Here is a 21,907-nt window from a genome sequence, read left to right on the forward strand (position 1 = left end):
TCCTCCTCCGCTTCCGCCGGCCTCATTGTCATTGCCTTGTGACATAAAATCTATAAGCAGGTTGATGGAATGAACATTTGCATTGCATATTGAACACTTGAACAAGTACAAGTAGCGGGTTGGGCACAAGAGGACTCACCGAGGTTCATGCTCCGGATGATGTTCATGTTGTTGACGGTGATAGGTGTCCCCGGGTCTGAGTGGGCGGTGGCGGCATCCACATGGAGTAAGGTGGAGGAGGAAGACTCCCGGTGGAGAAGACAGAGCCGTCGGCTCATGAGCCAGCTCATACGTACTGCTTTCTTTGCTGCATCATCTGCTCTTCTTGTTGCATCTGCTGCATCATACGTGTCTGCTTCTGCTTTGGTGCTGAGAATCTGCTGCTCCATCTGCGCCCTTTGCTCCTGGGCCGCCTGCTCCTTCGCTGCCATCTCCTCCTACGTTGTGTTGCCGCGATGTCATTAACATTTCAATGGAAAGCATGTAAAGGAAATGTAGAGACCCGAGGAAGAACATACCCGTAACCGCTCGACAGCTAGATCCGAAGCCCGTGGCCGGGGCTCTACCTCAGGCTGGCCGCTCTTACGACCACGACGGATCTGGCGGAGAGAGGGAACCCTCGCTGGGTCGACGCACCCGTCACCAAACCATAGGCGGCCATGCTTCAAGCCTTCTCCCGCAAGCACCGCGACCTCTGGGTCAAAGTCCTCGGCGGCTGGAGTGGCGTCCTCGCCGTGCTTCTGCGTGAACTGGGAGACATACGCCGTGCCTTTGGGTCTCGGATTGCGGGTTAACCCACAAGGACCCCGTCTCGGGATCGGGCGTCTTCCTTTGCTTCATCTTCTTTAGCACGGCAAAGACGTTAGGCTTCGCTCTGTCCCGACTTCTGCAAAAGAGAACATGTAATTGAGTGAAGTGACACACCCTTGCGGAGTTAACAAATATATAACATGAATTCAAAGAATGAAGGAACCATTAATTTGCTCACCTCCTTCGCAGGTGAAGAGAGATGGGGATGCTGCCTTGGATATGCGATCCACCTCGCATCTCTGCCCGCTTCGCCTTGCCCTCCTCGTGCTTCTTGAGGTGCGGGGGCATGTCCACCACATGACCATCGCACGAAAGCACCTATCGTCGTTGCCGACGTCGAGAGAGGGTTCTAAATGCACAAGATAAACCCATTATGGTAAAATAAACTACATTTCGATAAATAAATCAATAAAACAAAAATGCAAATACCTGCAAGAAATGCGCCACGGCTGCATGAGCGTGTCGCGAGCGTCCTCCTTACTCATGTGGACGAAGCGGTCGGCGTGCCAGTCGCGGACGCATTGAATACGTGCCTCGTAGTGCATGCCAGTCACCCTCTTCCTTGCAAGCTGGTGTAGGACATCATCGCACGCATTCTCCTTGCCCTCGGCCCTCTTGAAGTATTTCTGCAACCATGCACATAGGTAAAACAAGGGGCATTAGTGCAATTATTGTGAACCAAGGAGAGTGTATGAATGGTAAGAAGTCAAAAGTCACGTACCCAGAATTTGGCAACAACCATATCCGCCGCGGTGCCGCGGCCAAGAGGATCTTCCGCGAGGCTGTAGTGCGCCCACCTCCAAGCTACGTCGCAGCCACCAGTAGGGAAGTTGACTATCCCAGGGAAATACCACCTAAGTAGGCCCCCAAGGATGTTCGAGTACCCACGTGGCGGTCTCTGCGTCGGGTCTTCAAACTGGAACGAGCTGCACCATGAAACGACAACATCAATATGTATGTGATAATAATTTTGATAATGACAAAATTGCGATAACGAAATGCCAAAAAATAACATGTACCTCCTTCCATAGGGCACAAGAACAACGTGCCTGTAGCGCCAGCTTCTCAGCGAGGGGAGCTGTGTTATCCCACGCCGATATGGCTTCCTATCACGTGGCCTCAGCCTCTCCAAAGCTGGAACGTACTGGTAATCCTCCGGCTCACACCACTCTAGGCTTGGATCAGGATCGAACACTAAGTTCCCCAACCCCTCATCCTCCGAGAGGTCCTCCTCGTCCCCCTCCTCCTCCTGGTCCTCCCCACCCCCCTCCTCCTCCTGGTCCTCCCCACCCACCTCCTCCTCCTGGTCCTCCCCACCCACCCCCTCCTCCTCCTCGTCATCATCATCGGCTGCGGGAGGGGGGCTAGGACTAGGAGTGAGTACCCGCGTCGCATTCTTCCTACGAGGCCGCCCTGTGGGAGCGACAGGAGGGGGGCTAGGAGGGGGGCTAGGTGGGGGGCCCCGCCTCGAAGTCCCTACACCTACCAAGTCCTTGAGCTTCTTTTTAAGACCGCCACCCCTTTTTTTTGGCGGCATGCTTCAATCACCTGCAAACACAAATGAAGAGAGTGGTTTATTAGTACGCAATATTGTAAAGAGATAAATATTAGTGAAAGCAACAGAAATATAAGTAGATGAACATTAATGAAAGCAACAAATAATGCAAAAGGATGAACATTAATTAATTAGTGGAAGCAACAAATAGCTACCATAGAGTTCTCTCAAACATAGCACGGAGTTCTTACAAATAACCTAGCTAGACAATCTCTATTACACGGAGTTATTACAAATAGGCTAGCCTCACAATTACTACTACATAGATCAGTAGCCTGTGTCGCCATCCGTGATTGGACCGCGTGTCTCCTCATCGTCATCAGGCTCGGCGAACCAATAATCATCAATGAAACCTGGAGGTGGTCCATCTGCATCGAGGTCAATCCCTGCTTTGAACGCCTCGAGCAAACTCAGGTCTTCCGGGGCACAGACATCCTCAGCTTCATCTTCTGCATTGTCTCCATCCATGCCCGCGTCTTCTTGTTCATCGTCTACGACCATGTCATCGATAGTCGGCAAGCCGATTGTGAAATGGCCGGGGAGCCCTTCTTCCTGATAAAACTCGACACTCCTTGTTGTGGGGTCTACGCGGCGGTAATCGTCCTTGTTTGGCGGGGGCGGCCTATTGCGTGAAGGCACCGTCATCACAACATCCCATCCATGTAGACGTTTTGTCGGGTTTCTGCACGCGTACGGGAGATAGAATACTTGAAAGGCCTGGGTTGCCAAGATGTACACATCCTCTCCCTTATAAATGGAGTTCCTTTCAACTTCGACCAACCCAATTTCAGGATCCCGTCTCACCCGACGTGGGTCAAACCAATGGCATTTGAAGACGACGGGATTTAGCCCTTTGTGAAACCCGTAATTCAGCTCGTATATACCCTCGACTCTTCCATAGTAATGGAGCCCATCATCACCTTGACATACCACCCCACTATTTATTGTCTTCGCGTTGGGCCGGCTTGTTGTGTATTGATGGGTCTGGAAGCGATACCCGTTCACGTCATAGGAGTTGAACGCTTCTACGGAATGGTCAAAGCCCCTAGCAATTTTTCTTAGCTCTGACTTCATCTCTTTGTCAGTTCTTGCCTACAAGTTTAGCACAAGAAGTTTAGAACGAGAAATGACCGATAAATGTAGGAAGTGCTAGCTAATTTGGATAGAATAGTACCAAATTACAAAACCAGCTACTGAAACCGAAACCGCCTCCCTTATCGAAAATTTGCTTGGATTCTTCCGGGGTAGGCTCCCTGTGGGTATTCTTCCAATGTATAGCCTTGAATTTCCTATACCGATGAAAAGAGGAAGAGTTAGCCACGAACATACGAGTGAACGTTTGCGAATAATTAAATGGTTCGCACTTACTCGATGTACGGCTTCACTTCGACCATGGTGTTTAAGACATACGAGTGGATCAAGGTCCGCTCGGTAGGTCCGTTCTGTACGGCTTCGAGCCACTTGACTTGCCACCAAGCCCCACGAAGATGCTAAGCTTGGGTACTTCTTCATTGTTGGCGGCATTTAAACGGAGGACCGGGTTGTGCTTTGTGGGAATGTTGGGATCATAGTGCTTAGTGGTGAAGTTTGCCACCTCCACGTTCAGGACTGCCTCATTTGTGGATGCTTCGATCTTGCATTTATTGCCGGTCATTTGACGAAGCTTTTGTGTTTCTCTCTCGGGACCAAATCGCCAACGGCCCCACCCGGGCCCCCTTTAAGCACTCCTCCGCGAGGTGCAGGATCATGTGTTGCATCGGATTAAAAAACCCCCGGAGGAAAGATCTTCTCCAGATCGCAAAGCAACACGGGTGCCTCTTCATCCAGCTTCTCAATCACTTTAGTGTCTAACTCCCTAGCACAAATCTGGCGGAAGAAAAAACTCAACCTCGCTAGCACTCGCCAAGTCTTCTCAGGGACATAGCCTCGAATCATCACCGGCATTATCCGCTCAAGCCATATGTGGTAGTCATGACTCTTCAGTCCTTGTACTCGCAGCGTTTCAATGTTCAGGCCCCTCATCCAGTTGGCTGCGAACCCATCGGGGAAAAACAAGGAGTCCTTCATCCATTGGAAGACCTCCCTTTTTTGGGCCTTTGTGAGGCAGAACGGAGCGTGTGGCTTAGTCCAAGTTTTTTTGGCACCATTAGGTGGCTGCATGTTCAACTCCGGCCTATCACACCACCTTTCTTGATCAATTCGAGCCTTTATGTTATCCTTCGTCTTCTCAGTGTCCACAATCGTGCTCCAAATGGCTTCACTGATATTCTTCTCGGTGTGCATTACATCAATGTTATGCGGGAGCTCGAGAAACTCAAAGTAAGGGAGCTTCCATAAGCACGGCTTGTGAGTCCATTGGTGTGTCTCCCCATATCCTAAGAAACCATTCCCATCAGGGCTAGGCTGAAGAGCATCTAACTCGGCCTTGATTTCCGTTCCGGTCTTCGGAATTGGCTTCGGGCCACGGACAACACGGCCTTTCTTGAAAATCTTTAAATCACTCCAGTATTCATGCCTCCGCTCAAGGAACTGACGAGCATCATCAAATCATGAATAATTGCCTCCCTTGTTTAGCCGAAGAAAGTCACGGCTGGCATCTTGCTTGTGGGCAAGGCCTCTTCCCATGTGTACACCAGCCGCAGAACAAAGCACGTGCTGGCAGGTCATGCAGGGACGTGTGGTACCACACATACATATCGAAGTACTCCTTCTTTGATGCGTCATATGTTCGGATCCCGCGACCTTCCCAGCCACGAACCAAGTCATCCACCAGCGGTTCCAGGTACACATTCATGTTCTTGCCCGGGTATTTGGGCCCTGGGATTATCATCGACACAAACATGTTCTCTGATCTCATGCAGACGCCAGGGGGGAGGTTCATGGGAATAACAAACACTGGCCAACAATTGTATACTGCAGCCGACATACCATATGGATTGAACCCATCAGTTGATATCGCAACTGCTACGCTCCTCGGGTCACCTGCTTTCAATGGAAATTTCTTCACAAAGTTCTTCCATGCAGTACCATCCGACGGATGTATCATCTTGTCGGTGTATCTGTTTCCTTCCACGGCCCACCTCATCTGCTGGGCAGTATCCTCGGTCATGAAGAGCCGCTGGATCCTCGGTAGAACTGGAAGATAGCGGAGGATATTCTTGGCAACCGTGGTCTGCCTCTTCTGACCATCACCATTGCGGTCCACCTCAAAGTACCTAGAGGAATTGCATTTGATGCAATAATTTGTGTCAGCGTGCTCCTCTCACGAATAGCATGCATCCCTTTGGACAAGCGTGTATCTGCTGAGATGACATCTTAAGGTCACTGAGCAATTTGGTCGAATAGTAGAAGTTTTGCGGCAAGAGGTGCCCTTTCGGCAGAAGGCTGCCTACGATGACCAGAAGTTCATCGAACCCATCTTTGCACAAGTTCCTATGGCACTTCAAGGCCATAAGGCGAGCGATGGCATCTAGTTGGGTAACCTCTGTATTTTCATGTAGGGGTTTCGCGAAGCAAACAGAGCCTCATAGTACTCCTTTGTGTTTTCCTCCGGGTCCTCACTTGTCTCCGCATCCTGAGGTGTCTCCACCTCTACATGAGAGCTTTCAGGCACATTACCATTAGCCAAGTTTTCTAAGCACCTATCAAAACCAGTGTCATATTCCCCCCTAGGTTGAATCTGCCGCACCTCCTTCCTAGCACGTTTCTTTGCCTTTTCTCCATGGTAAGTCCAAATCCTGAGGACGGTGTGAACCCAAACTTGATCAGGTGCATACTCATAGTTTCCTTGTCCTGTGCCTTTCGGTTAGCGCACTTACTACAAGGGCACCAAACACTTATAGGTCTGCTAGGGATGGCAAACGCCCTATCCACAAGCGCTCGGTCTTTTCTCCCCATTCATCAAGATAGTTCCACCGACCGATTCTGCCATCGTACATCCAGCCACGATTATCCATCCTCTAATCAGCAACAAAACAGACGAACATAGCATTTATATATCAAATACGAAATAAATGCATCATATATTTATTTATTTTACGCGTGCATCAACCTGAAACTCTACTAGGTGGGCTCCTAGCAGCCGCCGGATCCGTAGATTGAGTACGTTCTCCCAGCTCTACCCCGATCCGAGACAGAATTTCGGGCACCTCCCCGCTGCTCTCCCGATACACGTCTCGGCAAAAAGCCGAGAGGGTGTGCATCCGGAGAACAACGGGGAGGCGCTACCGAAATCCTGTCTCGGATCGGGGTAGAGCAGGGAGAACGTACCCAACTACGCATCCGCCGGCTGTCCCGATAAATGCCGTAAGAGTTACGGTTCATAATATGCGAGACCACTAATGCATATTTATCCGCGTAACCCTTACGGTCGGGAAGAGACGCCTAGGTATCGCGACAGACTTGGTGATCTAGACATAAAGAAAAAACCTAGGTACAAGAGAGGCGAACGGATTCTCACCCTCGAAGCGTGACCGACAGCCGGCGAAGAAGACCAACGACCCTCTGAGAGAATCGTCGAAGAAGATCCGAAACGCCCGTCAAACACCCCCGCGACGCCGCCCCTCGTGTCCACCTCGAAGCATCGCCTGCATAACAAAAAAAAACCAATTAGGGGCTATTAATAATTACCATGTATGCGCGTATATAGAGTATATGGAGCAGTAGAAAGCCAATGTTACTTTTGCTGCTTTGTGAATGAGGTAATGCAATGTTACATCTAAGAAGAGGACAGCGAGGGCTCGGAGCATTTGTCTTAACATGCTCCATCTTCTGGCTTACTAGACGCTCTGCTATGCACCAACTGCTTATATTTTACAAGACTTTGAACCATTTTTGATCCGTGGCAGAACTTTCAGTCACTTGCTCGCCGTATGTGCATACCGGGATGCCAGTAAAGCTAGCTAGGCCGTCATCTCTACATAAAGACACGCACGGTGGCACGGAACCGTAAACAAACACTGCCCTAGCTAAACCCACTACTACAATGGAGCTCCTTGTGCTCCTTGCCGTTGGGTCCTGGCCTTTGTGCCGCTCCCAATGCCGACGACCATGTCGCCGTCCTGCGCCTGACCCTGACCTGACACGCCTCGCGCGCGCGCAGACAAAGAACCCTCCCGCCGCCGCCATGGGCGCCTTCCTCCCCCTCCTGCTGCTCGCCGTCGCGGCCAATGCCGGCCTGCTGGCCACGCCGTCGCAAGCCCTGACCCAGGACGGCCTCCACCTGCTCGACGCCAAGCGCGCGCTCACCGTGCCCGACGGCACGCTCACCGACTGGAACCCGACCGCCGCCACGCCCTGCGCCTGGACGGGCGTCACCTGCGACGCCGCCGGCGCCGTCACCGCGCTCTCCCTCGCTAACACCAACCTCGCCGGCCCGTTCCCCGCGTCGCTCTGCCGCATCCCGCGCCTCGCGTCCCTCGACCTCGGCGCCAACTACCTCGGCCGGAGGCCGCCGTCGCCGGGTGCAACGCGCTAACACACCTCGACCTCTCCGTCAACTCCTTCGTCGGCCCGCTCCCCGCCGCGCGGCCGGCCTCCCGGCCCCGTCGTGGTGGTGCTGCTGTCGGCGGTCGCCACGGTGTGCGAATGGGAAGGAGGAGGGGAGGGGGCCTGACCTGAGACTCCGTGGACCGGGGAAGGGGCTGCGGCGGCGTGGTCGTGGGCCGGGCGGCGGCTGGGAGGAGCAGGAGGTGGCGGCGACGGCGTCGTGGGGGCGAACGGCGGCGCGGCGCCCGGGAGGAGCAGCAGGTGGCGGCGGCGGCGTGGTCGAGGTGGCGGCGCGGCGCCTGGGAGGAGCAGCAGGAGGCAGCGGCGGCGGCGTGGTCGAGGTGGCGGCGGCGGCGTGTGGGGAGGTCGGCGTGTGGGGAGGTCGTGCGGATGCGTGGAGGTGGGGAGAAATTTGTCTGGCTCAGGACGTCCCGACCGCGCCTTATCCGCCTTCTTTGCCGTGCGGCCTTCTTTGCCGTGCGGCAAAGGTTCTTTGCCGTCTTGAGGGAAGCTTTGCTGCGCATGTGAAGGTGCCTTTGCCGTGCGGCAGGCTTCTTTGCCGTGCGCCTGCGCACGGCAAAGCATTTTTTTTTATTTTTACCACTTCTATAACACTAAGAATTTTAATTGTAAATTATCAATAACATTAAGTTTTATTTGTAAATTATATTAAACTTGTTTTTCAAAATGTGTATTATGTAATACTATATGTTTCATGTTTTTCAAGAAATGTGTGATTAACCATAACCCTAACCCTAACCCTAAATCCTAACCCATTGATCTAGCCACATTAATCATAACCCTAACCCTAAATCATATAACCCTAAATCATATAACCCTAAATCATAACCCTAACCCTAAACCCTAACCCTAAATCCTAACACATTAATACTTAACCATAAATCCTAACACATTAATACTTAACCATGCATCATAAACCCTAACTCTAACCCTAAACCCTAAACCTATACCTAACCATAAATACTTACCCTTTAACCTAAATCTTTGGTTCTCCATGTGTATATGTACTAAACAAACCTAAAAGAATGAAAAGTTACATTGGTGCACCCTCGCGCGGAGAAATCTATCGCGGTAGAACAGCCGTCGAACCCGATTCTCTGTATTTGGGGGAGGAGGGGGAGAACGACCGCCGGAACACCGGAACCCCACCAAATCTTGCATGTGGGCCTATGCTATGTGTGAAAGTGTGGTGCAAGGTGTAATGGTGCAAAAGTAGCTCCCCTAAACCCTAAACCCTAAACTGGGGAGGCTTCGAGCCCTAAACCCCTCTAAATCCCTAAACCACGACGCCGGAGCTGCAGAAGCATGCATCATAAACCCTAACCCTAACCCTAAACCCTAAACCTAAACCTAACAATAAATACTTACCCTTTAACCTAAACCCTAGCCCTAGCCCCTAAACCCTAGCCCTAACCCTACACCTAACCCTAACCAGTAGAGACCGTGCACACCGTCGATCGTGTGATAATGGCTCTAGCTGCTGGTATATGTACCAAAGGGTCCCAATCTTTGGTTCTCCATGTGTATATGTACTAAACAAACATAAAGGAATGAAAAGTTACATTGGTGCACCCTCGCGCGGAGAAATCTAGTGGGGTAGACCCGCTGGGGCACACGTTCCGCTGTTTTGGGGGGAGGAGGGGGATAACGACCGCCGAGCACCGGAACCCCACCAAACCTTGCATGTGGACCTATTCTATGTGTCAAAGTGTGATGCAAGGTGTGATTCACAAAATGGTGCATGGCATGGATCCCCGGTCTGACATTCCTCACCTTCGGGCGATAACACTTAACAGATTCCTGGACGTGTACGCTGAAGTGTCCCGCCGCGGGTATATCGGGGGCTAGACTGTGCCAAAGGGTGCCACACATGGTTTTCCATATGTCCATGGACTAAACAAACCTAAACCTATGAAAAGTTACATTGGTGCACCCTCGCGCGGAGAAATCTAGGGGGGTAGACCCGCCGGGGCACACGTTCATTGCTTTGGGGGAGGAGGGGATAACGACCGCCGGAGCACCGGAACCCCACCAAACCTTGCATGTGGACCTATGATATGTGTCAAAGTGTGGTGCAAGGTCTAATGCAGCAAAAGTAGCACCCCTAAACCCTAAACCCTAAACCGGGAGGCTTCGAGCCCTAAACCCCTCTAAATCCCTAAACCACGACGCCGGAGCTGAAGAAGAATGCATCAAAAACCATAACCCAAACCCTAAACCCTAAACCAAAACCTATCAATAAATACTTACCCGTTAACCTAAACCCTAGCCCTAGCCCCTAAACCCTAGCCCTAACCCTACACCTAACCCTAACCAAGATCGGAGCACACCGTCGATCGTGTGTTAATGGCTATAGCTGCTGGTATATTTTCCAAAGGGTCCCAATATTTGGTTATCCATGTGTATATGTACTAAACAAACCTAAAATAATGAAAAGTTACATTGGTGCACCCTTGCGCGGAGAAATCTAGGGGGGTAGACCCGCCGGGGCACACGTTCCGCTGTTTTGGGGGAGGAGGGGGATAACGACCGCCGGAGCACCGGAACCCCACCAAACCTTGCATGTGGACCTATGATATGTGTCAAAGTGTGATGCAAGGTGTAATTCACCAAATGGTGCATGGCATGGATCCCCGGTCCGACATCCCTCACCTTCGGGCGATAACACTTAATGATTCACGGACGTGTACGGTGAAGTGTCCCGCCGCGGGTATATCGGGGCTAGACTGTGCCAAAGGGTGCCACACATGGTTTTCCATATGTCCATGGACTAAACAAACCTAAACCTATGAAAAGGTATATTGGTGGAACCTCGCGCGGAGAAATCTAGGGGGGTAGACCCGCCGGGGCACACGTTCATTGTTTTGGGGGAGGAGGGGATAACGACCGCCGGAGCACCGTAACCCCACCAAACCTTGCATGTGGACCTATGATATGTGTCAAAGTGTGGTGCAAGGTCTAATGGTGCAAAAGTAGCTCCCCTAAACCCTAAACCCTAAACTCGGGAGGCTTCGAGCCCTAAACCCCTCTAAATCCCTAAACCACGACGCCGGAGTCAGAAGCATGCATCATAAACCCTAACCCTAACCCTAAACCCTAAACCTAAACCTAACCATAAATACTTACCCTTTAACCTAAACCCTAGCCCTAGCCCCTAAACCCTAGCCCTAACCCTACACCTAACCCTAACCAGTAGATCAGGCACACCGTCGATCGTGTGATAATGGCTCTAGCTGCTGGTATATGTGCCAAAGGGTCCCAATCTTTGGTTCTCCATGTGTATATGTACTAAACAAACCTAAAATAATGAAAAGTTACATTGGTGCACCCTCGCGCGGAGAAATCTAGGGGGGTAGACCCGCCGGGGCACGCGTTCCGCTGTTTTGGGGGGAGGAGGGGATAACGACCGCCGGAGCACCGGAACCCCACCAAACCTTGCATGTGGACCTATGATATGTGTCAAAGTGTGATGCAAGGTGTAATTCACCAAATGGTGCATGGCATGGATCCCCGGTCTGACATCCCTCACCTTCGGGCGATAACACTTACCGTATTCCCGGACGTGTACGGTGAAGTGTCCCGCCGCGGGTATATCGGGGGCTAGACTGTGCCAAAGGGTGCCACACATGGTTTTCCATATGTCCATGGACTAAACAAACCTAAACCTATGAAAAGGTATATTGGTGGAACCTCGCGCGGAGAAATCTAGGGGGGTAGACCCGCCGGGGCACACGTTCCGCTGTTTTGGGGGTTGTTGGGGATAACGACCGCCGGAGCACCGTAACCCCACCAAACCTTGCATGTGGACCTATGATATGTGTCAAAGTGTGGTGCAAGGTCTAATGGTGCAAAAGTAGCTCCCCTAAACCCTAAACCCTAAACTGGGAGGCTTCGAGCCCTAAACCCCTCTAAATCCCTAAACCACGACGCCGGAGCTGCAGAAGCATGCATCATAAACCCTAACCCTAACCCTAAACCCTAAACCTAAACCTAACCATAAATACTTACCCTTTAACCTAAACCCTAGCCCTAGCCCCTAAACCCTAGCCCTAACCCTACACCCTAACCCTAACCAGTAGATCAGGCACACCGTCGATCGTGTGATAATGGCTCTAGCTATTGCTGGTATATGTGCCAAAGGGTCCCAAACATTGGTTCTACATGAGAATATTTACAAAACAAACCTAAAATAATGAAAAGTTACATTGGTGCACTCCGCGGAGAAATCTAGGGGGGTAGACCCGCCGGGGCACACGTTCCGCTGTTTTGGGGGAGGAGGGGGATAACGACCGCCGGAGCACCGGAACCCCACCAAACCTTGCATGTGGACCTATGATATGTGTCAAAGTGTGATGCAAGGTGTAATTCACCAAATGGTGCATGGCATGGATCCCCGGTCTGACATCCCTCACCTTCGGGCGATAACACTTAATGATTCCCCGGACGTGTACGGTGAAGTGTCCCGCCGCGGGTATATCGGGGCTAGACTGTGCCAAAGGGTGCCACACATGGTTTTCCATATGTCCATGGACTAAACAAACCTAAACCTATGAAAAGGTATATTGGTGGAACCTCGCGGAGAAATCTAGGGGGTAGACCCGCCGGGGCACACGTTCATTGTTTTGGGGGAGGAGGGGGATAACGACCGCCGGAGCACCGTAACCCCACCAAACCTTGCATGTGGACCTATGATATGTGTCAAAGTGTGGTGCAAGGTCTAATGGTGCAAAAGTAGCTCCCCTAAACCCTAAACCCTAAACTGGGGAGGCTTCGAGCCCTAAACCCCTCTAAATCCCTAAACCACGACGCCGGAGCTGCAGAAGCATGCATCATAAACCCTAACCCTAACCCTAAACCCTAAACCTAAACCTAACCATAAATACTTACCCTTTAACCTAAACCCTAGCCCTAGCCCCTAAACCCTAGCCCTAACCCTACACCCTAACCCTAACCAAGAGATCGTGCACACCGTCGATCGTGTGATAATGGCTCTAGCTGCCGGTATATGTGCCAAAGGGTCCCAATCTTTGGTTCTCCATGTGTATATGTACAAAACAAACCTAAAATAATGAAAAGTTACATTGGTGCACCCTCGCGGAGAAATCTAGGGGGGTAGACCCGCCGGGGCACACGTTCCGCTGTTTTGGGGGAGGAGGGGGATAACGACCGCCGGAGCACCGGAACCCCACCAAACCTTGCATGTGGACCTATGATATGTGTCAAAGTGTGATGCTAGGTGTAATTCACCAAATGGTGCATGGCATGGATCCCCGGTCTGACATCCCTCACCTTCGGGCGATAACACTTAACAGATTCCTGGACGTGTACGGTGAAGTGTCCCGCCGCGGGTATATCGGGGGCTAGACTGTGCCAAAGGGTGCCACACATGGTTTTCCATATGTCCATGGACTAAACAAACCTAAACCTATGAAAAGGTATATTGGTGGAACCTCGCGCGGAGAAATCTAGGGGGGTAGACCCGCCGGGGCACACGTTTTCCGCTGTTTTGGGGGAGGAGGGGGATAACGACCGCCGGAGCACCGTAACCCCACCAAACCTTGCATGTGGACCTATGATATGTGTCAAAGTGTGGTGCAAGGTCTAATGGTGCAAAAGTAGCTCCCCTAAACCCTAAACCCTAGATCGGGAGGCTTCGAGCCCTAAACCCCTCTAAATCCCTAAACCACGACGCCGGAGCTGCAGAAGCATGCATCATAAACCCTAACCCTAACCCTAAACCCTAAACCTAAACCTAACCATAAATACTTACCCTTTAACCTAAACCCTAGCCCTAGCCCCTAAACCCTAGCCCTAACCCTACACCCTAACCCTAACCAGTAGATCAGGCACACCGTCGATCGTGTGATAATGGCTCTAGCTGCTGGTATATGTGCCAAAGGGTCCCAATCTTTGGTTCTCCATGTGTATATGTACAAAACAAACCTAAAATAATGAAAAGTTACATTGGTGCACCCTCGCGCGGAGAAATCTAGGGGGGTAGACCCGCCGGGGCACGCGTTCCGCTGTTTTGGGGGGAGGAGGGGATAACGACCGGAGCACCGGAACCCCACCAAACCTTGCATGTGGACCTATGATATGTGTCAAAGTGTGATGCTAGGTGTAATTCACCAAATGGTGCATGGCATGGATCCCCGGTCTGACATCCCTCACCTTCGGGCGATAACACTTAACAGATTCCTGGACGTGTACGGTGAAGTGTCCCGCCGCGGGTATATCGGGGGCTAGACTGTGCCAAAGGGTGCCACACATGGTTTTCCATATGTCCATGGACTAAACAAACCTAAACCTATGAAAAGGTATATTGGTGGAACCTCGCGCGGAGAAATCTAGGGGGGTAGACCCGCCGGGGCACACGTTCCGCTGTTTTGGGGGAGGAGGGGGATAACGACCGCCGGAGCACCGTAACCCCACCAAACCTTGCATGTGGACCTATGATATGTGTCAAAGTGTGGTGCAAGGTCTAATGGTGCAAAAGTAGCTCCCCTAAACCCTAAACCCTAAACTGGGGAGGCTTCGAGCCCTAAACCCCTCTAAATCCCTAAACCACGACGCCGAGTCGCAGAAGCATGCATCATAAACCCTAACCCTAACCCTAAACCCTAAACCTAAACCTAACCATAAATACTTACCCTTTAACCTAAACCCTAGCCCTAGCCCCTAAACCCTAGCCCTAACCCTACACCCTAACCCTAACCAGTAGATCAGGCACACCGTCGATCGTGTGATAATGGCTCTAGCTGCTGGTATATGTGCCAAAGGGTCCCAATCTTTGGTTCTCCATGTGTATATGTACAAAACAAACCTAAAATAATGAAAAGTTACATTGGTGCACCCTCGCGCGGAGAAATCAACGGGGGTAGACCCGCTGGGCACGCGTTCCATTGCTTTGGGGGGAGGAGGGGATAACGACCGCCGGAGCACCGGAACCCCACCAAACCTTGCATGTGGACCTATGATATGTGTCAAAGTGTGATGCTAGGTGTAATTCACCAAATGGTGCATGGCATGGATCCCCGGTCTGACATCCCTCACCTTCGGGCGATAACACTTAACAGATTCCTGGACGTGTACGGTGAAGTGTCCCGCCGCGGGTATATCGGGGGCTAGACTGTGCCAAAGGGTGCCACACAAGGTTTTCCATATGTCCATGGACTCAACAAACCTAAACCTATGCAAAGGTATATTGGTGGACCCTCGCGCGGAGACATCTAGGGGTAGACCATCCGGGGCCCACAGACAGCCGTTTTTAGGGGGGAATGACCCCCGGAGCACCGAAATGCAACCAAAACTTGCAACTGGACCTAAAACCTACCCTAACAAACCTAAGAGAATGAAAAAGTACATTGTGCACCCTCGCGCGGAGAAATCAACGGGGGTAGACCCGCCGTCCCGCTTTTGGGGGAAGGAGGGGGACGGTCACGGAGCACCGGAACCCTCATATTTGTGGGGGATGAGCATGGAGATTAATTTTGTATTGCACATTGTCTTAAGTAACACTAATAAATAGTCATCAAAAAGTAAAACTAATAAAAAAATAAATATAAGTATTAGATGAAATAAAATAGAAAGAAAAACAAATAAAATGAAGTATGGCGCACGGCAAAGAAGGAGTGCACGGCAAAGGCGTCTTTGCCGTGCATTTTATCTGGCCGCACGGCAAAGGGAGGCCCACGGCAATGTCCCAGTCCTTTGCCGAGCACAGTTTCTTTGCCGTGCGGCCTCTGTTGGCTTTGCCGTCATGTTTTCTTTGCCGTGCGCGTTTGAGGAACTTTGCCGTGCGAGGGAACGTTGCCGTGCGGCATGGGTGAGGTTGCCGTGCTCTTTATCTTTGCCGTGCGCCGCCCTTTAACTTTGCCGTGCACATATTCTTTGCCGTGCGTGCCTCTTGCGGCGCACGGCAAAGAATTCTTTGCCGTGCGGTGCCTCACGGCAATGATATGCTGCACGGCAGCGCCTGATTTTCCTGTAGTGATACCTACCAAAAGCCCCAACTATAGGTGGCCAACTATATGCATTACATAGGTGGCCAACTACGTAATGCATATAGTTAGTGTGCAGACTCTCCTATAATTTTATTAAACTGCAACCTTATATTGCACGGATAGTTTGCACACCACCTATATGCCACTAGTGGAAAACAGGCCTAATGTCGCTGGTCGTATGACCCTTTTGTCGCGGGCGGCCAGCCGCGACAAGGGAGGCGCGACAAAAGGTCACCCTTTTGTCGCGGGTCGCTTACGACCCGCGACATAAGGTCCACCACGTGGCAGCCGCGGGGCGCGCAGGGCACAGGCCCTTTTGTCGCGGACGGTATTACCACCCGCGACAAAAGGCCCTCTACGTGGCGCGCGCACAACGCAGCTGCTTTAGGGTTTGAGGGGTGCAGCACCCCCCCCCCCCCGCCACCGACCGCCTGTTATTTCATTTTTTTCATTCGAAAATAAAAGTTGCATATATTTGTACGCTACTAGAAGTTGTACACGTTCATTCATTATATATATCGATCAAACAAATATTGGAAGCAAAAGTGGATTCCCCTTACATATTCTTCCCTTACATATATATATACATGGAGCTCACGGTCGACTGACAAGCGGTACTAACGACCGTCTATTTGGAGGTAGAGCATCTATTTGGACTAAACAAGCCTTTGTTGTTTAATACTTCTCTAACCAAAAGTCCCGCCAGTTCCTCGGCGATTCCTAGTAGGTGTTCCTTTGGTTGGAGTATGTCCCGCATGTAGTCGACCTATATACGAAAATGAGATGAGTATGACTATATCAATCTTGATAACGAAATATTGATGATAATAAATGAAGTTGTGAATGTTATTGCTTACTTCAAATTTATTTTTGTTCTGCTTCTCAGTGGTTAACATGCGAATGGACTCGCAAACGTAGTATCCACATAGATTCGTCCCTTGTGGCTGCTGGGGGCACGGTACAGGAGTAAATGTTAGCTTCTTTGCCCAGGTAATCTCCTTATGATGATTCTTCAAAGCTTGCTAAGCCCTGCCAGGCAAAAGAATGATTGAATGAGTGGATAATTAATTGATATCTCACGAAAGATAAAGCGCGGCGATGAAGAAAATTACACTTGGAGCAACTTCTGCAAGTCGTGGAACCCGTCCACGCCTCTACTCAGTGGGTCTCTTACTTCAACTATTCCCTTATCAGGTTGAATGTCTAGTAGAATCCAGTGGAAGCTGCACATGTTATGCATATACGTCAGGAATTACACTTAACATCGAGTAAGAAAAATTGAATGTGCATAAAAGATCATTAAGACTCTCACTCGTAGTTGTAAGGAAACAATATTTAATCACAGAAATATTGCTCCCCCAAAAACCTTAGTGCTGTGTTTGGTTGCAATGAATTGGGCTCTGAATTGAATTGGCAATGGAAAACCAAATCAACCAATTCAATTCAATACCACAAATGTTGTTTGGATGCGCGTGGTATTCAGCTATAGAATCAAAAGATCAATGGAATTCTAAATCTTGTTTGGATGCACATTGTGTGGAATTGCAAAATTTCTTGAATCAGCACTTCTTCTTCTCCACCAAAGGGGGCAAAGGGAGCAGACCACCGGCCGGCGAGCTGGTGCAGGGGAGGCCGGAGATGCGCCGCCTCCTGCCGGCCGCAGGGGAAGGAGGCGGAGCCGAGCAGGATGACGGGGAGGCGGAGGTAGTCGGGACCGCGCCGGTGGCAGAGGAAGAAGAGGCTCTCCGGCGGCGGCGCTCGTCTGGCCGGTGGCGGCGCTCTTCTGGCAGGCAGCGGCGGGTGGCCCGACGCCGGCGGGTGGCGGTGGGTGGCGGCGGGCGGCGGGCGGTGGGCGGCGGCGGGTGGCCCAGCGGCGGCGGGCGGTGGTGGGTGGCGGTGGGTGACGGCAGTGGCGTGGCGGCGGCGGCGAGCGGTGGTGGGAGGCGGCGGGCGACGATGGTGGGCGGCGGCAAGTGGCGGCGGCGGCGGCGGGTGGCGGTGGGTGGCGGCGGGTGGCCCGGGCGACGGGCAGTGATGGGTGGCGGCGGGCGACGACGGTGGCGGCGGCGAGCGGTGGTGGGTGGCGGCGGGCGACGGCGGTGGGCGGCGGCGGGTGGCCTAGCAGCGGCGGGCGGTGGCGGGTGGCGGCAGGCGGCAGTGGGTGGCCCGAGCCAATTCCGAGCCAATTCAGAGGTCTGGACCTCTGAATTGGCGGGGCAGAAAATTGCACTAGCGGGGCTGGACCTCGGAATTGGCCTCCGAATTCCACGGCCCAATTCCAAACGCAACAAAAAAGCCGAATTGGCCTTTTTGGACCTCAATTCCAATTCCGAGCCTCAATTCCGTGCAACCAAACACTGCCTAGTAGGTTTCCCCCCGTTTCTTCGCGTTTATGCTTTACCGTTTCAACATGTATTTTATCTGGGTCAATAAACCCAACATTGATAATGTTATTACTTTTGCATTCACTGATCTTCAGTCTGCATAAGAGAACACATAAGATATAATGAGTATATGCAATGAAAACGAACATGAACTGAATGAAAATGAACTTATATGTAGTTAACAACTTACAAGCAATAGCAACTCATGAGAGATTTGTCGAGGGCATCTAGATTGAATAACTGCCAGAGTTCATTCATCTCAATATGGATCTCCTCCTTTCGGTAGTAATATTCCCATGGTATACTCGCCACGATGTACCTTATGTTCTCCTTGCATGCATCAAGGTACCACTGATGCAAATTCCGCATATATGTTGGCAGTTTATGCAGCTGGTCTCTGCTGACCAAGTCGGCCCCGTAGACAAATTTAGGAGCTATATCAGCAGTGGGTAGTGCAGCATCTGCTGCAGACAGCAATTCCTCCACGGAACAGGAAGCCGCTAGCCTTGCAGCTTCTTCCATATCGAGACCACCATGTTCCTGGTACACCTTGGGAACATTAAACACTTTGAGTGCTGGGATCGATTGTTTGGGCTGATCTCCGAGGAGGGGAACTTCCTTTCTCTTTTTGCCTTTTGTCGTTTGCTTGGCCTTGAGGGGTGCACTTGTTGAACTTGACTTTTTCTCGGCTGCACTTCTAGCTGATGATTTGCTCGTGCCAGCAATGGCCTTCTCCTTAGCCTTTTCATCCTTCTTATTGTCAATTACCTTCGCAAGAGTGCGTGTATAGTCATCCTTCTTCTCGTGTAAGTCATATTGCGATGGTGTGTTCAGAAAACTAGTAGCATATTCTATTTGCTTCTCTGTGTATGGCTCTGGCGATGGAGATTTTGGCTTATGAAAAAAATCATAATTGTATTTCTTAACAATGGCATCATTTTCCTCCTCAGTACGATCGTAAGGACGGGGGGGAGGAACCTTTGGTACTTTTGGGAGGGGCGACATCTTGCGGACAGGACTCTTGAAACGCTTCCGGCTGGGTGCATTCCGAGTCTTAGTGGGCGGAGGTGGCGGCGCTGGAGATGGAGATGGACTACAGATGTCGTGGTCGACGTCGTACCCACGGGGTGATGGTGGCGACATGTGATCAGTAGGAGGAGGTGATGGTGGCCTGCGATCACCTGGAGGAGGTGATGGTGACCTGCTGGGACGACTGGTACTAGGGGCTACCCAGCCTGGCAGCCTGATGTTCTTCTTTTCCCAGAGAATGATTTCTCCCAGCACCTCTCTGAGTGTAAGCCCCCCATCACCTCCAGGGATTTCGAGCTCCAATGTCTCCCACGACGGGACAACTGAATCCACCCCGACACGAGCATACCCAGCTGGAATCGGATTGCCATGCCATGTTGCCGGCTCACCTTCAGGTCCAAATGCCGGTAAGACATAGCCGACCGCCACCTTAACAGACACCTTCCTGAACACCTCATGGAGATCACAAGGTGTTTGCTCCTTGATTCCATCCAAGGGGTCACCAGGACCGGCATCTATCATCATCCGTGTAGGAGGGGCCTCCGAGTCGGCCACGCTGCTGTCTCGTTGCTGAGATATGCCAGCGGTATTATCTGGCGGGCGCTGTCCTTTTAGTTCATTTATCTCCCGCTGCTGCTGCTGAAGCTCCCGCTGCTGCTGGTCAAGTCGGCGTTGGAACTCGGACATCCGGTCATTCTGCACCTTCAGCTGGCGTTGTTTAGCTCTCGCTCGGCTTCTATAAGTCTCCGCGTCGGCCGGAAACCCAAGCGACCACGGAACACTAGGGCCGAAGCCTCTTGTTCGTCCTCCCTTCTCAGGATTACCGAGGACAAGCGTCAGCAAGTCTTTCTCTCTATCGGGAGCAAACTTTAGTTTTCCCGCCTTTATATCTGTCGTCATGGAAATCCATTTTTCCCTGGGTACCCTAACCCTGCTGTCACTTTCAACAATGTTCCCTGTCTTCATGTCATACTCACAACCATGCGCGAGGAACCAATTTCGAGCCCTAATGTCCCATCCTTCTCGCGTGGGTTCTGGAGTGATCCCATTCAGCTCCATATCAGCCTCTTGTGCATCCCACTTAGGCATGGCTACTCCGTAGCCCCCTCGCCCCGTATGATGGTGATATTTCTTTTCGCTTGCATTCTTCTTGTTTTTCTTGGACAGGTTCACAGCCTCCTCCGATTCTTTGTACTTCACAAATTCTTCCCAATGATGCTCCTGCTTCGCTAGATAGTTCTCGAATAATGGAGGCTTCTTCTCTTTCTTATAATTTTTCCATAACCGGTTCTTATACGCCCGGAAAAGTTCCCCCATCTTCTTAAGAGCCCACTTCTTCACTAGCGCCCTCTGCTTAGCATTCTCAGACTCCGATCCCAAATCTGGCAAAGTGAAATGTGCCATGAGGTCGCCGAAAAGTGTGTCTTTGTACCTATCGGCAACCTGATTTTTGGACACATTCTTGGTCTTGTTCCATTCTCTGATAGTGATCGGGAGACGATCTCTAACCACAACTCCGCACTGATTTTTAAATGTCACTCCGACATTCGCGGGTACCACCGGTTGGCCTTCCGGTGATATAGCTTCAATTGCGAAGTGGTCTTTTTTGCCCAACTTCTTTGCCGGGCCTCGTTTCTCAAACTTATCTTCGGAGGCCTAAGAGAATACATATAGAATTCCATTAATGCCTCTATACATATGTACATATAGAATTCCATTAATGCCTCTATACTAATCGTATACCTCGTCATGACCGGAGCCGTCGGCTTCTCCGTCACCGGAGCCGTCGGCTTCTCCATGACCGGAGCCGCGGGCTTCTCCATCACCGGAGTCGCGGGCTACTCCATCACCGGAGTCGCGGTCTTCTCGGTCGGCTTCTGTACCATCGCGGATTATGTTCGCGAAAATGTCTTCCTGTTCCAAGTCCCGTTCGAATGGATCCATTGTTTCTGCAAAAGAATTAAATCGATAAGTACATGTTCTAACCCTAACCCTAATCAAACACTAACCAAACCCTAACCCTAACCACAGATGGGGTAGGCTCAAGGAGGGGAAGTCTCGGCGTGGAGCAGGGAGAAGAGGGCGCGTCAGGTAGAGGATCTCGACAATGCTCACGTGTTTGCGAGAGGGAGAGGGTGTCGGCGACGTGTGTTTGCGAGAGGGAGAGGGTCTCGGCGGCGCGTGTTTGCGAGAGGGAGAGGGGTGTCGGCGCGTGTTTGCGAGAGAGAGAGAGTGCGCGTGTTTGCGAGAGGGAGAGGGGTGTCGGCGCGTGTTTGCGAGAGGGAGAGGGCGCGTGTTTGCGAGAGGGAGAGTGCGCGTGTTTGCGAGAGGGAGAGGGGTGTCGGCGCGTGTTTGCGAGAGGGAGAGGGCGCCTGTTTGTGAGAGGGGGAGGGTGTCGGCGACGGGTTTTTGCGAGGGGGGAGGGAGTCGACGTCGGTTGTTTGCGAGAGGGGTCTCGGCGGGTGTTTGCGAGAGGGGCGCGCGCGGTTACAACAAAATTTGAATTAATACAAAATTTGAATTAACTAACTACAAAATTTGAATTAATACAAAATTTGAATTAGCCAATTAACAAACTACAATATTTGAATTAATACAAAATTTGAATTAACTAACTA

At 51.4% G+C, this 21,907-nt stretch overlaps 1 protein-coding gene across 1 annotated transcript; it reads right to left on the minus strand.

The window, feature by feature from the left end:
- Positions 1-1,159: 1,159 nt before the first annotated feature.
- Positions 1,160-2,157, minus strand: LOC139839124 (uncharacterized). The gene is made up of 5 exons (XM_071829170.1): positions 2,128-2,157; positions 1,830-2,092; positions 1,532-1,736; positions 1,240-1,436; positions 1,160-1,196 (listed from the first exon to the last, which is right to left on the minus strand). Exons 1-5 carry the CDS (start codon positions 2,155-2,157, stop codon positions 1,160-1,162), a joined length of 732 nt encoding a protein of 243 aa, XP_071685271.1.
- Between the last annotated feature and the right edge of the window lie 19,750 nt (positions 2,158-21,907).

This window comes from Lolium perenne, chromosome 4 (genome assembly GCF_019359855.2).
Source record: "Lolium perenne isolate Kyuss_39 chromosome 4, Kyuss_2.0, whole genome shotgun sequence".
NCBI lineage: Eukaryota > Viridiplantae > Streptophyta > Magnoliopsida > Poales > Poaceae > Lolium > Lolium perenne.